The following is a 15559-nucleotide window of genomic DNA, read 5'->3' as shown; positions in this document are numbered from 1 at the left end:
TGTGTGTGTGTGTGTGTGTGTGTGTGTGTGTGTGTGTGTGTGTGTGTGTGTGTGTGTGTGTGTGTGTGTGTGTGTGTGTGTGTGTGTGTGTGTGTGTGTGTGTGTGTGTGTGTGCCATGTGATTGTATAATTTTCTACTTAATCCTCACTTATGCCCACACTGTTACACAAACAGATGACATACACACAGTTGTTATAAGGAACAGTAAGCAGTACTGTGATCAAACTTTGAGTTAATTAGTCCTGACTCATTTGTTATTAGGATTCAGGTACGCCCACTGTTTTTTGGCTTACCTGTTGATATAGCTAGCAGCATTTTATAGTCAGCCAATCCCTTTAATGCATTGAGTTGTTTTGTTGCTTTAAGAGTATGTGCTGCTCTGAGTCTTTGGACCGGTTACCATGACAACTACCATCCTAAAACCACAAACCCATAGATACTGGTTGAGACGATGTTATAAAAAGTTTGAAGAATGAAGTGTCCCTAAACCATAGGACCCATAGATACTGGTTGTACTATTGCATTAACGAGAGTCTCCATGTTGGCTGTTATCCATCATGGGCAGTGTCCTACTTTTCCCCCTCTCTGGGCGTGAGTTATTGGGACAGAATGGAAACAGTGTAGCTACCGGAGCAGATGTATGTATTCTTTGGAGGCGAAACTCTCCTCTGTGTACCTAGGTCAACCTATTCTACTGGCTAGTCTGCGATTCAATTCTGTGCTTCAGATTGATGACGAAGTGGAAGAACCACAGACGTTGGAGAATAATATAATTGATAATATAATTATTATTAAAACATAATAAGATTCATAATATTCCGGAGGCGCACCCAGCTTTTGGCCGTGATATTATATATAATATTGTAATGTTCTCAAATACGAGGCGGAGGCAGTGTCTAGTCCACGGTTTATTCAACCATCAAACTGTATTCAATTCTGAACGGTGGGAATAGTAACGGTAAGTCCAAACAGTAGGTAGGTAGGCTGTAGTAATAACGGTAACTCCCCGGTAACTCCCCCCTCCCCCCCCATCAGCAAGGCAGGTTAACGAGCACAGCCACGCAGGCAGGCTGGAAATGAGAGCACAGCGGCGCCACCGATGTAGAGGACGAGTTGGAGCTCGGCAACGGCAACTATGATATTGTTGCGTCAACAAATATCGATATTATATCTTTTATCGATATTCTGCTTGAAGATATCGAGATTAGGGCCCGACCGATATTGATTTTGGAGGGCCGATGCCGATTATTTTCAGAGAAAAATTCTGATTACGATTAAAACGGCCGATTATTTAAAAAAATGGTAAAGCATCTAAAACTTATTTTTGGATTCCTTAAATATACTTCAAACACTTGTGAATAATATCTGAATTGAATGCAGAACCTTTGAGTGTTTAAGAATACATTTACGGTCAAAAAAAAAAAAAAATGAGTGCCTGAACTTCTTTTTATTGGTAACATAATTCTAACATAGCAGTTTTTTACTTACATATTGGAACAAATAAAGAAATCAAATTACTGCAATATTATGAGTTGTGTGAGGCTGGGGCAAGCAGCATATTAACATTTTGTACAACAACCTTTAGACATAAAGTGCAGGAAGAAGAACATTTTTGTAACTGTACACAACATATTTGAAAACAATATTTCATAATAACATAAAATAACTGTATAGGAACAAGGTAATGTGTGTTGTGCGGGGCCAAAAGCATATGGATATTTTCCAAATACAATTCTATTCGCATGCCCCTGCCAGTCGCAGAGTCCTAAATATTGCCACTTCAGCAGGGGCAGGTTGTAGTGCAGGAAGCACAGCTTTTTTCAGCATTCTCTCCCTTGAGGGAGCTGCACAAAAATGTTGCCAATCGTATTGAACACCCTCTCACTTGGCACAGAGGAAGGTGGACAGCAAAGGTATCTCCTGGCCAGGCCTGAGCCCTTGAAGCGGAAACCGTTGCTCTTCAGGGTTCCCCTTTTTCCTGTCTGTGACAGGCTCCCTCATATATCGTTCCAGCTCTTCAATGATCTCCTCTGGTTCCTCTTCCTGAGTGGTTGAAGCGCAATTACATTTCTAGTAAAGAATAATAATAATTTTAAAAAAAGCAGATTTTTCAAAAAGGCTATAATCGGCCGATTAAATCGGCAGGCCGATGAATCGGTCAGGCCCTAATCGAGATATGACTTTTGGTCCATATCGCCCAGCCCTAGTTGTATGGATGTCCCATTTCAGTGCAAGTGTGTGCTTAAATGTCCTCTGGGTTGGGTTAAAGGGGTAGTTCGGAATTTTGGACATAGGGCCTGATTCCCAAGTGAGCATTGGTATTCTATATCACTGGAGACAGTTTTCAACACATTTCATACAGTCCTTCTAGTTGCAGAGTTCGCTCGTGCTAGGCTAGCGCACGTCAACGGGCAATGCTAGCCTGCTATTAAAAACAGTCTTACCCACTCCACAGTACAACCGAGGTAAATCCATTATAACGACAGACTATAAATCTAAATGTCTGTTTATAGAATAATGTTAGAAATAAAACCAACCTTGCATTGCATTGCATTTTGAGGGAATTGCGGGGTCTCAGCAGCAGTGTTTATATTCCTGTACGGCAGCGGCGGACTGATACCTAGGTTACCTGCCGCTGTCATTGCTACAAACGCAGAGTACAGTGAACGAAGGAATTCTATAAGCGTATTCAATTAACAAGATATGCCCACGTTTGGAGGAGTTAGCGATGTCTCTCCTTTTGAAGACGATTATGAGGAATTTGTTGTATCCAACGAACCGTACATGTACGAGCCGGTGTTTTGATGTCCAAGCCAGCAGCAACAAGCCTCAGTTGAGTCCTTTCTGGATCTCGCACTGGACATTGGTGGAAACTTTGTGGTGCCCATCTGTACCGTTTATTTCTACAATTTCTAAAAGCACACTGAACCATCATGTTGCCTAGTCGTTCAATTGCGCTTCTGTCCCACGCTTCTCTGTTTACGTTCTTCTGTCGTGATTCGGTTACAAACCTAACCAGCGCATAGTAAAATTCCGCTTCTGCTGAGAAAGTAGTCCCTCGATGATTCATGCGATGCAAGGTTAGTTTTATTTCTAACATTATTCTATCAACACAGACATTTAAATCTATAGTCTGGCGTTATAATTGATTTACCTCGGGGGTACTGTGGAGTGGGTAAGAAGAAGTTTTTAATAGCAGGCTAGCATTGCCCGTTGACGTGCGCTAGCCTAGCACGAGCGAACTCTGCAACTAGAAGGACTGAATGAAATGTGTTGAAAACTGTCTCCAGTGATATAGAATACCAATGCTCACTTGGGAATCAGGCCCTATGTCCAAAATTCCGAACTACCCCTTTAATGTGTTACCATATGTTGTGTGTATGAGTACAAATGCTTGGTTTGAGTGCGTACTACTAGTACGCGGCAGGCATGTGTCTATTTGGTGGACCACATCTCATTCTGGAAGCAGCAGCCATCTTTCCCGAGCGTGCATGTGCCTTACAGCAGTGTAGAACACACACGCACATACATATCATATTTTTTCCCACCTCTGTGTATTCCCACTGCTGCTGTTCCCCTTCCTGAAACGATATTAATCTTTGTGTGTGTGTGTGTGTGTGTGTGTGTGTGTGTGTGTGTGTGTGTGTGTGTGTGTGTGTGTGTGTGTGTGTGTGTGTGTGTGTGTGTGTGTGTGTGTGTGTGTGTGTGTTGAGCAGGCAGCTGCTCCAACACAGCAACTTGAGCAGTAGCCACGGCAGCACAGAAGACTTGTTCAGGGATAGCATTGACTCCTGTGATTTGGACATCAATGAGAAGGTAAGTGTGTGTGTGTGTGTTCTCCTAACTTGGTGAAGTAGTGAGTATTCTAAATGATGACCAGAGCCTGTTGGACATCTCAGAAGCTAAATAAACTACCACCAACCACCATGCATATCCTGAACTATGTCGTTTTTTGGACTGCATGGATCATTGACAGTGCACATTCTTCATTGTTTTGGAAAATTGTAGGACCATTTACAGTGTAGGTGTCTCGCTGTTTGTTTGTGGATCTGTCAATCCGTCTGTCTGACTCCCTGTTTGTGTCGCACTCTCTTGCTCTCCGGCCTCCAGGTGGGTTTCCTTGAGAAGAAGGTGGCAGAGCTGGAGAATGACAGTCTGCTGAGCGGCGATCTCAAGTCCAAACTCAAACAGGAGAACACACAGCTGGTACACAGGTACAGGAAGACCACTGATCCTCGGGATCTCTGCCATAGGAAGTTAACTAGGGGCTACTTTGTACTGAAGACCTATCCATGGACATGAACTGAAAATGCTCAAACAGCTCAAATAGCATCTGAAGAAGGATGTTATCAGGATGTTTTAGGGCAGCCTGATCATCATGTCGTTGATGACGACAAGTTTAAAAACACAATCATTATAATTTAGACTAAATGTCTTTAGTTTGTGTAAGCCCAATCTATTCGTCTTTATCCTTGGGGTTTTGTGAGTTTTCCCCCTTAAGGCTCTTGAGGTTGGAGAGTTTGATCAAATGATATTTGAATGTGGATCTGTGAGTCATCTAATTAGCTATGGGAAAACAGCAGTTGACTGCTCTTGTCTGCAGGCTTCAGTACTGCAACAGATACTTTAGCAATGAGCCACGAGAGGAATTGGTTTACAGATGCTCCATTACATGGTGATTTTAGAACAGCTGGGAGGCGTTGTTAAAGTGTCAGTGTACCCCACTGTTTTAGCTGGAATTCGAAAACTGAGATATTTTTTTGTTCCATGTTACAACCAACTGCAATTTTGTGAAACTTTTCTATTGCTGTCGTTGTGGATAAGCGTTATAATTAACCCTCGGTTGGACACGGGACATTCAAATAAACCGCTGCTCGGATGAAGCTCCACACATCGACACACACATCTTGCCGTTATACTGTAGGTGTCTGAGAAGCTTTACCCTTTCTCGGAGGCCACATTGAATCACTGCCCAAACAGAGCTCTATACATCCACACACACCCCGGTGTCCCACGGTCGTGACGTTGAAGAGTATACTTGCAGGCACTTCGGCATCCTGAAAAGGCTGTTACTTGCGTTCGAAGCGGAGTGGCATGTTCAGGTAGTGTTTTGGGGAAACTGTCAAACACATAGGTTTTTACTCTTATTTTTACTTAATATCGTCCTTATTTCTGTGATAAAAAGGCATAGATGACGATGTTGACGATCATATATGAGTTTAAAGTTTAAAGCAAAAACAAAATCGATTTTTGTGTTCACTTTAAACCCCCCCCTAGCTTTTCACAATATAGTTCCCCAAGTCAGATAAATGGTAGCGAAGCAGCACAGGCTAGCATTCTTTGAGATTGGTGGTGCATTATTACGAGCGTTGAATTGTTATGCGGTCACCGGTATGTGCTAATATGTGAGTATGTTAGAATGGCAAAATCTGAATCAAGGACCAGAATTATTGATTTTATAAACGTGCGTATATAATATCGTGGAGTAACATTCTGATGTTCCTCCAAATGGATTGAGCAAACCCTAAACACAAAGACTAGCGGTGAAGGTGGTGGTGCCGCGTCCCGACCTCTGGTCTCTCCCTGTGTGTGGGGTCAGGGTGAACGAGCTAGAGGAGCAGCTGAAGGACCAGGAGGCGCAGGCAGAGCTCAACATGGAGGAGGAGGGGAGGCGCCACCGGGAGGCCTTCAGCAAGATGGAGAGGGACACGAACACACACATAGAGCTGCTGAATAACCGGTGAGGTGGACGCACACACACACACACACACACACACACACACACACACACACACACACACACACACACACACACACACACACACACACACACACACACACACATAAACACACACACACACACACACACACACACATAAACATTAGCACCCTACTCCAAACCAAACATTGTCAAGGACATACACATACTTTCTCTCCCTCTCTCTAGATCTCTCTCTCTTTCTCTCCAGATCCCTCTCTCTTCCTCCCTTGATCTCTCTCTCTTTTTGTCTCTCAGCCCAACAGATAAAACCATTAGCGTACTATTCAAATCATTTGAATAATATATTTCACTAGAAATCCACAAAGACATTTTTCAAGTTGTTTTGTATTTCATTATGTTTCAACAATGTTGCGGTAGTTAAGGACAGACCCGGTGGTCGATGAAGAGTCCCAGGGTCTGTGTTGACCTTGGAGCCCAGCTATGTGTGCGAGTTGCAGCTAACCTCTCCTCCTCTCCACAGAGTCCAGCAGCTGGAGGAGGAGAACAGCCACATGTCCAGTGGCATGTGTCGGCTCAAGAGCCAGACGGAGAAACTGGACGAGGTCAGCATTCTTTAAAAAGCCTCCTCTAGTTTTCTATCGTTCCTTGTTAATATTTATCAGCAGTTGTCTCTTTCTCAATTTTTCTCTTTCTCTCTTGCTGGGCCTCAGACAAAACGGAATTCATTTGAATAATTGAATCCTACGGTTGTCTTGCTCTTGTCATGTTCTGTCTTCATATCCTGACATTGCAATATATTTTAGCGATTTAGAAACCTCTTCTCAGTGGCAACATGCATTACTTCAGGCTGTGAGGCTGCTTAATTCTCAGAGACTCTTCTTCTATTATTCTTACAATGCCAACATCACAACACAGCATCTTAAAGAACACACTTTATAGTTTGTGGTGTAAAAGACTGCAATCATGGGAACTGCACGCACAATCTTTACAAAGGAACAGGTGTTAAGGTTATGCTTAATACTAGTTGGTGTGTGTGTGTGTGTGTGTGTGTGTGTGTGTGTGTGTGTGTGTGTGTGTGTGTGTGTGTGTGTGTGTGTGTGTGTGTGTGTGTGTGTGTGTGTGTGTGTGTGTGTGTGTCCTCAGGAGAAGCAGCGGATGACAGACAAGCTGGAGGACACCAGCCTGCGTCTGAAGGATGAGATGGACCTGTACAGGAAGATGATGGACAAGCTGAGGCAGAACAGACACCAGTTCCAGAAGGAGAAGGAGGCCATGCAGGAGGTAGCAGCAACGCTAATCTGCATCCGTTTTGCTCTCCATTTTTCCATTTACTTTTCATTCAAAGAGATGTGGATAGCTGGATTATTATGGTTCAGAAATTCAGTGCTTTATTAATCCCGAAGGACCTTGTTTCTCAAAAAGAGTCTGCTCAAGAAAGAAAATAATTCAAAAGGATTATAGAAATAACATATGGTAAACAAATATGATGTTCATAAAGATGTCCATAATGTATCAGTGTACCATGATGCAACAATAGGCTAAATCAGTATGTAAAGGAGAACAAGAGATGAAGCTAAAAAGCCAGCCCACTTCTTACATCACCCTGTGTGCAAAGCCCATGTAACATTTCCATGGGCCTTGCACCAGAGGTGATGCTAGAAGTGGGCTGGCTTTTTATCTCCATGTGCAACCTGGTGTGAGATGGGATGGTGTGTGAAGCCTCACCTCCTCTGCGCGGTTCCCCGGGTGATGTGTGTGCAGCTGATCGAGGACCTGCGGCGGGAGCTGGAGCACCTGCAGCTGTACCAGCTGGAGACGGAGAGGCCCGGCGGGCGTGGCTCCGCCTCCGGCCTGGTCGACTTCACCAGCCGGACCCGCGAGGTGGAGCTGGAGCACGAGGTCAAGAGGCTGAAGCAGGTACAGAGGAGCACCCGTATCAAAGGCCGTCGTACAAGCTGTGCTGCGTCGGAGCCAGACACAGCAATTGTTTCAAAGGGGACATATTATACCACCAGGTGTGAGTGTGATCAGCCGTCACAAGCCGTAAAATCTGCCTCTTCTGACATCACAAGTGGGCGTGTCCGGATAGAGGAGCAACGTTTGCTACAGTCCTCTGGGTAGGCTGGTAGACTGATCTATCCAGCACACATCTTGGTGGACACGTCCACTTGTGATGTCAGAAGAGGCAGATATCCAAAACGGCTTGTAACGGCTAATCACGCTCACACCTGGTGGTTTAATGGGACAGCTTTAACCTCTGAGTGAGGTCATATCCTTGTTCTGTTTCAGTCATGGGGGTCAAACTGCATCACACAATAACTTTCATTTCATCACAAAGTGGCAATTTTTTCTTAAATTCCTTGCAGAACATCTTGCCCCTATTTACCCCAAAGGATTTGCCAAGAAATATGCAGCGAAGAGGCCACACCAGTTGAAAGTACCAACAGTTCACAGGCAGACATGCTCAATTAATAAGGGTGTCAGCCTATGCACTGTTCAACCCTCTGTCTGTGGGTCTGTCTTTATCTTTCTATCTTACCTTGTACCCTTCTATGAATAGGATGTTCTTTTGCCCTGGTTTCATCTTGGGTTAGTGTTGGTTCCCTATCTCTTACTTTGGTTCCGCTGTTCAACAGCATTTGCGTTGCAACTATTGCATATCTGGAGGTCGGCAATAGCAGCTTTAATGTTATTACTGAGTCTCTGAAGGGCACTAACTGTGACCTGGCGCAGAGTAAACTCCCCAGATAAGTGAGATAGCAGTTGATAGTGTTTTTATAAAAATAACCCTTTCAGGTAGAAGACATGCAGCAGAACCACTTGTTAAGTGGTTCCGGTTAAAGTCTAACCTTTCCACTATCACAGCCACCCTATACAACCCTGTGTTTCGTAGCAGATCTCCTTTAGCTAGCTAGTCTTTGGAAATTGTTACGGCACCCTGGGATACATTTCAACTCTAACCTAATTATAAGTTTAAATTCAACACCCGTGTATACATATATTAATATTAGTATAAGTGTGTTGAAAAAAAGTCCTATGAAAGTTAAGATCAGGGTAATTGTGTAGTTACTCAGGCGGACTTTCATGTGTTAGTGCGGCCAAGTACTGAGTGCTGCGGTGCTGACAGCGCAGGAATCAGCACAATCTTTCTCTGGATTAGGTCGATTGGCCCCGTGTTTCTGTGCGGCTGCTGCAGCCAGGCCTGTCCAGTCGAGCACTGAAAGCCAGGGCACGGGGCTGATGGCACTGATTCCTCTGTCACAGTCTGTGAGGCCATGTGGAATTATCACTCTGCTTCCAGCCATCCTCTTTCTCTCACCCTTACTCTCCCTCTCTTGTTCACCCTCGCTCTCGTTGTCATTCTCTCATTCTCTCATTTTTTCTCTCTCTCTGCCTCGCTCTGCCTCTCACGTTCTCTCTCTCTTGTTCTCTCTATTTGTTCTCTCTGTCTCTCATTTATTTTATACTTCTCTCACTCTCCCGACTCCTTTCTCTTATCTCTCACTCCAGTCATGCGTGCAGCCCTACTGTGGTGTGGTGTGCTGTGCCCGGTCTCACAATTGAAACTACATTCCGGTTTTGTTTGTAATTGTGTGTTGATTTTGGTTTGGTCGGCCCTGGTGTTCTGCATTTAATGCCAGCACATGGGTGTGTGTGTGTGTGTGTGTGTGTGTGTGTGTGTGTGTGTGTGTGTGTGTGTGTGTGTGTGTGTGTGTGTGTGTGTGTGTGTGTGTGTGTGTGTGTGTGTGTGTGTGTGTGTGTGTGTGTGTGTGTCCCAGGGCTTTCTCAACACTGAATTCCAGCATCTGACTTTGGCCAGGGCTTGGCTCCTCACTGGCCCGATGGTAAAAGTAGAAACACAGTTCTATGTGACCTCTGAACTCATGATTAACCACTAATAAAGGGAACAAAGTGTGAAGTTGCCCATTGAAGCTAAGGTTCAGAGGGACGCCCCCCATAGGCTAGGTAAGGGGGGTGTCAGATGAGCTGACCATTTGTCAGTGGGTATAAAGGGCAACTTCACGCTGAGTGGAGGTGGAGACGGGTGAAGGCGAGCGGAGCTGTGCTGTAACCCCACATAACACTTTGTTCCATCCTGTAGGTGTTGCCATAATAGATGTCTGTCGCTAAGGTGCCGACCAGAGTGTTTGTGTTGTCCTGTGTGTTTCTGGGTGCGTGTGCGACTGTGGCTTGTGTAGTGTCATTTCAGGCATGGAGTAAACCAGTGAACTGCGCAAAAATGATAGTCTCATAGTCTATAGATAGATATTAATAAATCCCTTTTTATCTCCTCTTCCATCTCTCGCTCTCTCTCGCTCTTGCTCTTTCTCTCTCTCTCTCCCCCCCCCCCCCCATTGTAGGAGAACCAGAGGCTGAGGGAGCAGAGTGAGGAGTTAAACGGACAGCTCCTCAGTCTGAGTCTCTTTGAGGCCAAGAGTCTGTTTGCATCACAGAGCAAGGCCCAGTCCCTCGCTGCTGAGATCGACAACGCATCCAGAGACCAGGTAGACGCAGGCTGCTTTTCATTCTGTTTGTGTGATACTAGCCTGAGACTGGGATGGGCAGAATGTGTGCAGGGACGCCTGTACGCCTGTATTTCTAGGTCATGTCTCAGCAGGCCATTGCCCTAGAAATGTGAAGGTCGTTGCAAAGACATGCATTTATAGCACGGACTATACTATGAGATCTCCCAATTCATGGTCTCTATAGTCATCCAGCTCTATAATTGTGATACCAGAATATATCATATGGAAGCTAGAAACCCCATGACTAGGGAACGACTGCTAACCGTAGCTGGCACATGCTGCTGCTGAACCCTGATGTTATTGCGGTAAATGGTTCATTGATAAAAGGTGAAAGTAAGATATTCCCCGGTCCTCTTTCCCCAGCTCATAAAGGCCATAAAGGAACAGGAGGACATCAACTTCCGTCTGCGGCAGTACATGGACAAGATCATTCTGTCCATCCTGGACCACAACCCCTCCATCTTGGAGATCAAGAAGTAGCAGCCTCTCACCTGGGCTGAGGAATCACCTGGTGACGGGTTGCTAGGATACTCGTCATTCCACTTGTAGAATGAACAGACACGGCAATCCCTTGGGAGCTCTCTGTAGGGATTTTAAGGAACTGGAGTTTTTCCCAGTGAACTGTAGAAGAGAAAAGATTGAAATAGACACGTGTCGCCCTCTGCTGTTGAAGGTGGGAAAAGAAGAAAATGCCTGTGTGTTTTATACTGGTATTTCGGAAAAGGTATTGACAAGGGGGATTTCTCCACTTAGCAATAGGAGCGGGCCAGTTTCATACGCTGACAAACTGTCTTAATACTGTGACTCATCAATACTTGCACCTGCTATTTCTATTTCTATCAAAATCATTCTCTGCAGTTGGCAATAACCTATTAGCCTAGATCTCATAACATAATACTGGATAATTTTGTTCTGTGAAATATCCTTATCTCGAAACACGAGGGCTGGCTTGACAGCTGGAACAACCTAACAAACATGTTTTATGAGGAACATAGAAGGCAGTGAGTTATCGACGAATGAAAGACCATCACATTGAGATAGCCGATCAGTTAGGAGGTAGCGTGACCCCCTAGCTGACCTCCCACATGTGACCTTCAGGTGATCTCCGGAGGACAGACTAGGTAGGTTGATCAAGGATGCCGATAGGTACGTGATTTATAGAAGGAAATAAAAAATATTGAGAAAGGAGATGAAACCAATGGGATGGGGTGAGTTCAGAGAAATGCACAAGAAAAATCAGGGTGGAGGTAGATGGATTAGTGTCTTAAAGTCTTGCTTTGTTTTTGTTTTCCTGTTGTTTTTTGAGTGTCTTCCAGAAGCTTCTATAGGCTCTTGCGCTATCAATCAACTGAAAGGGTGAATTGAGTTTTGGCTAAGACCTCAGGGTTCTTAGCTTAGAACTTACTGTTCTTAACTAAGAACCTGGTGTTCTTAGCTTAGAACTTACTGTTCTTAACTAAGAACCTTAGCTTAGAACTTAGTGTTCTTTGCTAAAAACTTGGTGTTAGCCAACCGGAAATGTGGGTAAACAGACACACAAACAGTCACTTTAAGAAGGGGAGATGCACCACAGAAGGCGTCTTGGCACTGTTGGGGGGAAGTGGTGGTCACATTGTATGCTGTAAAGCAAGCGAGTCACAAAACACGTGTGCAGGGGGTGTTTTGACATGAATGTAATGGGAGTTAATGATCTTAAATTCCACAGATTTCAGTGATTTAGTCCTCTTGATATTGAGGCTTCTCAGTAGCCAGGGTAACGTTGGTCAAGCAATTGATAGCAACATACTTGATTAAATGTGATGTGTTAATATAGAATACGGTACTATAAGGATAATGTGTGTATTGGTCGTTTTTTAGGGTGAAAGACTGGAATTACCAACACTACTGTAGGCTACACTGGAAGGATATAGTAGTGTTTACCATGGGGTTTCATAATACTGTCAATACCATGAATGTAATCACCTGATATTTCACCTTCTGGGGTCATTTAACAAGATTTCACATTTCTGCTTTAGTATAAGGATACAGTATTGTATAGAGAGATTAGAGTATTAGAGCGCATTGTTAAAAAAAAAAAGAGGGAAAACTACTGTATTAATTGTTTTGCTTACTTGCACAAAAAAGCAGTTTGTGTTCTTTTGCATGGTTCGCCCCTTTTTCTGTCTGTGCCTTTGGAAGACACATTTCAACAAAATGTTGCTATTGCATAACATGTGTTTTAAGTCTGCACCTGACTTATTTCATGACTTGTAAATGTTGTACATAAGTAGTGAAGATTTGTATTAACGTGCCACTCACTTCCCTTTCTTAGATGACGATATGAAACCTATTTTATACTGTTTGGTCAAGGAAGAGTTTGTGATATCCTATTGCTAGTTAAAAGAGCCGTATGGCGAATGCTTTGTGAGGCAAAGCTGATTTAGCAGTTTGGGAAAATGTAACAAATGATTTGGGACTGCAGTGTAATTTTTGTTAATTTTTTTTTTTTTTACTTTGTAATAGTTGCAATTCAGGCGACTTTCACTTGAATATTCTTTGATATGGTCAGCAACTGTCTTCCTAACTTAAATAAAGAATAAAGAGCAATATAACTTATTTATCATTCAGCCGGCTCCTGTCCTTTCTGGAGCTACAGCAGTGACATCTGGCCTTGAGTCATATGTTGGTTTATCATTGCTTAATAACAGAGGCGGGAAGATCGGGAGTTTTCCCGGTGGGCCGGTCACTCCGCCCCTGCTTTAAGCGTTCATCGTTGTATTCTGTGCTTTATCAATGTGTTTTTTATTACTTTTTTAACATTAATTTAGATTTAACAATTATTTGTATTGATCACTAACGTAAACATCAAATATTTCTTATCAGGTGACCCTGTCTACTGCTAACTTAAAACTGGAAATACATTATCACTTATCGATTGTGTTTTATATCTGAATTCCGGTTGGGAATTGGCTCTTACATTGTTTGAGGTTGGCGCCGCCTAGTGGAACTATTCTGCCCTTCCGCAAAGATTCAGAGATCACACGGAAGGTAGGCAGAAGCTTCTATCTTTTTTTGATTTTGAGTTAGCGTTTTAAATTAATCTGGAGTTGAAGTTAAACGCTATCAATCCGTTTCCTTTACATACGTATATGTTGCGAGACAACACTTAAACCCGGGAAAACAGTGTCATTTGCTAATCAATAACATTATGTTTAGCTGAGCTTGTTCGGGCTCAGGGGTGGAGGGGATGTGTGATGCTACTACTGCTTTGTGTGGGGTGCGTGTAACTGACCTTTAAGACAATGACTGCCTTTCATAAAATGATACATTATATTTGTTCATGATTGTCTTCCATTAACACTCGTTAGTTGTAACAACATTAGCGTTATCCACTACCATAAAGCTATTAGATGATCTAACGTTGAACTAGCATCCATTTCCAAGCAGTCTAACGTCCTTCCCTCTCTTACCGTTTAGTATAAACTGCTTGATTAACTAAAACCAAAACAAACGTAGCTATCAAACAACATGGTTGCTTTTAAATGTACGTCTTTCCATGTCTCTGTATATGAAAATACTTCTCTTACTATTGCAATGTGTCACACATGAGACTAACATTCTTTCCTTACAATGTCACTGCCACTGAAAGTGTCCCCGACAGTGTCCCTCAGAGCAGAAGGATGACCCAGAGTTTCTACAATGCCTCTGGTTTTGTCAACGGGACTTGCCACGTCCCAGCTGTTGACTCTGAGTATGCATTGAACAGTAGCAGTTCGGCAAGTACAATAGTTGTCCAGTCCAACAAGAAGACAGTGGTAGAGAATGGCTATTCTTCATCAGCACGACCAAAGAGCAGAAGACGGCGAAAAGGCCTTGGATCCAAGAAAAGGTTGGCTACTGAGTTGTATGTGGCATATCAACAGCCTTCTCTAGTTCCCCATGCAAACAATTAAGCTATACAAATTAACCAGCAAACATTACAAATTAAACTACGGAAGTGACTTCAAAGCCTGTCCTAGTCGACCCTCAAGTCACCAACGTGGTTCATCTGTGACCACTGTTTTGCAGGAGCCGACTTTGGCCCCCACCCGTGGATACGGCCATCTGGCCGACGCACCCCGCAGAGGACGAGGACTGGGAGAAAGACATCCAGGAGGTTGTGCTGGTAGACTGGGAGAAGAGGACTTTTGGACTACAGCCATACGGTATGTTCTGCAACACTGGGACTCACAGGAGCTTTTCTGTCAAGTAGTATACTGAAGGAGGAGGAAAGGTAATTACCTTATAATTAAGTAATTCCCCAAAGGCTCTTGAAATAGGTGTTAGTTTTTTCTAAAAGCGATTGTAAGTATTTGGGCCGAACGTTTACCACTATTGTATTGGAACACACAGGGTGATGTTGGATCCACGTCGCGACGTTAATTCAAAGCTTTGTCTGTTTCTCTTTTAGGTCCGGAGGACCTGTTAAGTTTTGCTCTGCGTGATGTATCACTGCACCCCACGGCCCCCCCCATAACGGCGGGGTACACCCCAGCGGGGAGCCACCCCCCGCCTATTTTGTGGAAGTGCTACTCGGGTCCCCTGGAGGAGGGACAGTTCTCAGACGTGGATGAATAAGGAAAGATAGACCAGATGCACTGTTTACAACCTGCCTTTGATTGAGCATGTGCCAAGCTGCTATAGTTGTATTTATATACGTTCAGTCAGAGTTACCACAGTTATCTTCAGATTTTATGTATTTTTAATTTTGGCTATTTGATTTTCAGTTTTTGAAAACTACATTTCGGCCGGTGGCTTGTTCATTGTTAATTTTTCCATTTGGTTATTTGGTGTTTTTAATTTTGGTCCAGCACAGAAGGAAATGTGTTGCTAATTCCCTTGAGCAATTTTGTCTTAAGGAGTGTTCAAACCAGTTTTGTTACATTACAGTGGTAATTTAGAATGTTTTCTTGAAAGACATAAGTTATGTTTGGGGAGTTAATTATGTCACAGCATTTACAGTCAAAATTAAAACTTTTGTTAGAGAATATATTTAAGAATGAGTACGTTATTGGAACCCTCAAATTATATTTTGTTTTTGCACCAACAAGGCATATATTCATATTAAAAGTGATTGTTGCGCCATAATCAGTTTCATAGTGAGTTGGGTTAATCATGTGATGGCAGGCAGGGTGATAAAGGTCTGATGTTGCAGAAGAAAAATATTAGCTATCAGACGTATTGCATAGATTGAAATCTACTTTTCAGTTTGACTTACTCAGTGCAGTCGCTTGGGACCATGTTTTTAAAAATAAGACAATACCAATATGCTTTTATATGTTTTCAAAATAT

The 15559-nt window shown here is 43.3% G+C and overlaps 1 protein-coding gene across 7 annotated transcripts in view; it reads left to right on the top strand.

The window, feature by feature from the left end:
• Positions 1 to 15355, top strand: part of rab11fip4b (RAB11 family interacting protein 4 (class II) b) — a 49079-nt gene extending 33724 nt beyond the window's left edge. For 5 of the 7 annotated variants that reach the window (XM_060046976.1, XM_060046981.1, XM_060046978.1 and 2 more), the window contains 11 exons: positions 3718 to 3817; positions 4112 to 4215; positions 5601 to 5741; positions 6244 to 6325; positions 6867 to 7004; positions 7485 to 7640; positions 9503 to 9568; positions 10085 to 10228; positions 10613 to 14117; positions 14297 to 14433; positions 14679 to 15355. In XM_060046976.1, the coding sequence (XP_059902959.1) occupies positions 3718 to 3817; positions 4112 to 4215; positions 5601 to 5741; positions 6244 to 6325; positions 6867 to 7004; positions 7485 to 7640; positions 9503 to 9568; positions 10085 to 10228; positions 10613 to 10729 (1048 nt within the window). In that variant the 3' untranslated portion in view covers positions 10730 to 14117; positions 14297 to 14433; positions 14679 to 15355. The remainder of the gene's footprint in view (positions 1 to 3717; positions 3818 to 4111; positions 4216 to 5600; positions 5742 to 6243; positions 6326 to 6866; positions 7005 to 7484; positions 7641 to 9502; positions 9569 to 10084; positions 10229 to 10612; positions 14118 to 14296; positions 14434 to 14678) is intronic. The other 2 variants (XM_060046977.1, XM_060046979.1) reach the window with 2 other exon arrangements.
• The last annotated feature ends 204 nt before the right edge of the window (positions 15356 to 15559 follow it).

This window comes from Gadus macrocephalus, chromosome 3, assembly GCF_031168955.1.
Source record: "Gadus macrocephalus chromosome 3, ASM3116895v1".
Taxonomy (NCBI): domain Eukaryota; kingdom Metazoa; phylum Chordata; class Actinopteri; order Gadiformes; family Gadidae; genus Gadus; species Gadus macrocephalus.
The sequence above is the reverse complement of the archived record's forward strand: the minus strand, read 5'-3'. Positions and strand labels throughout refer to the sequence as shown.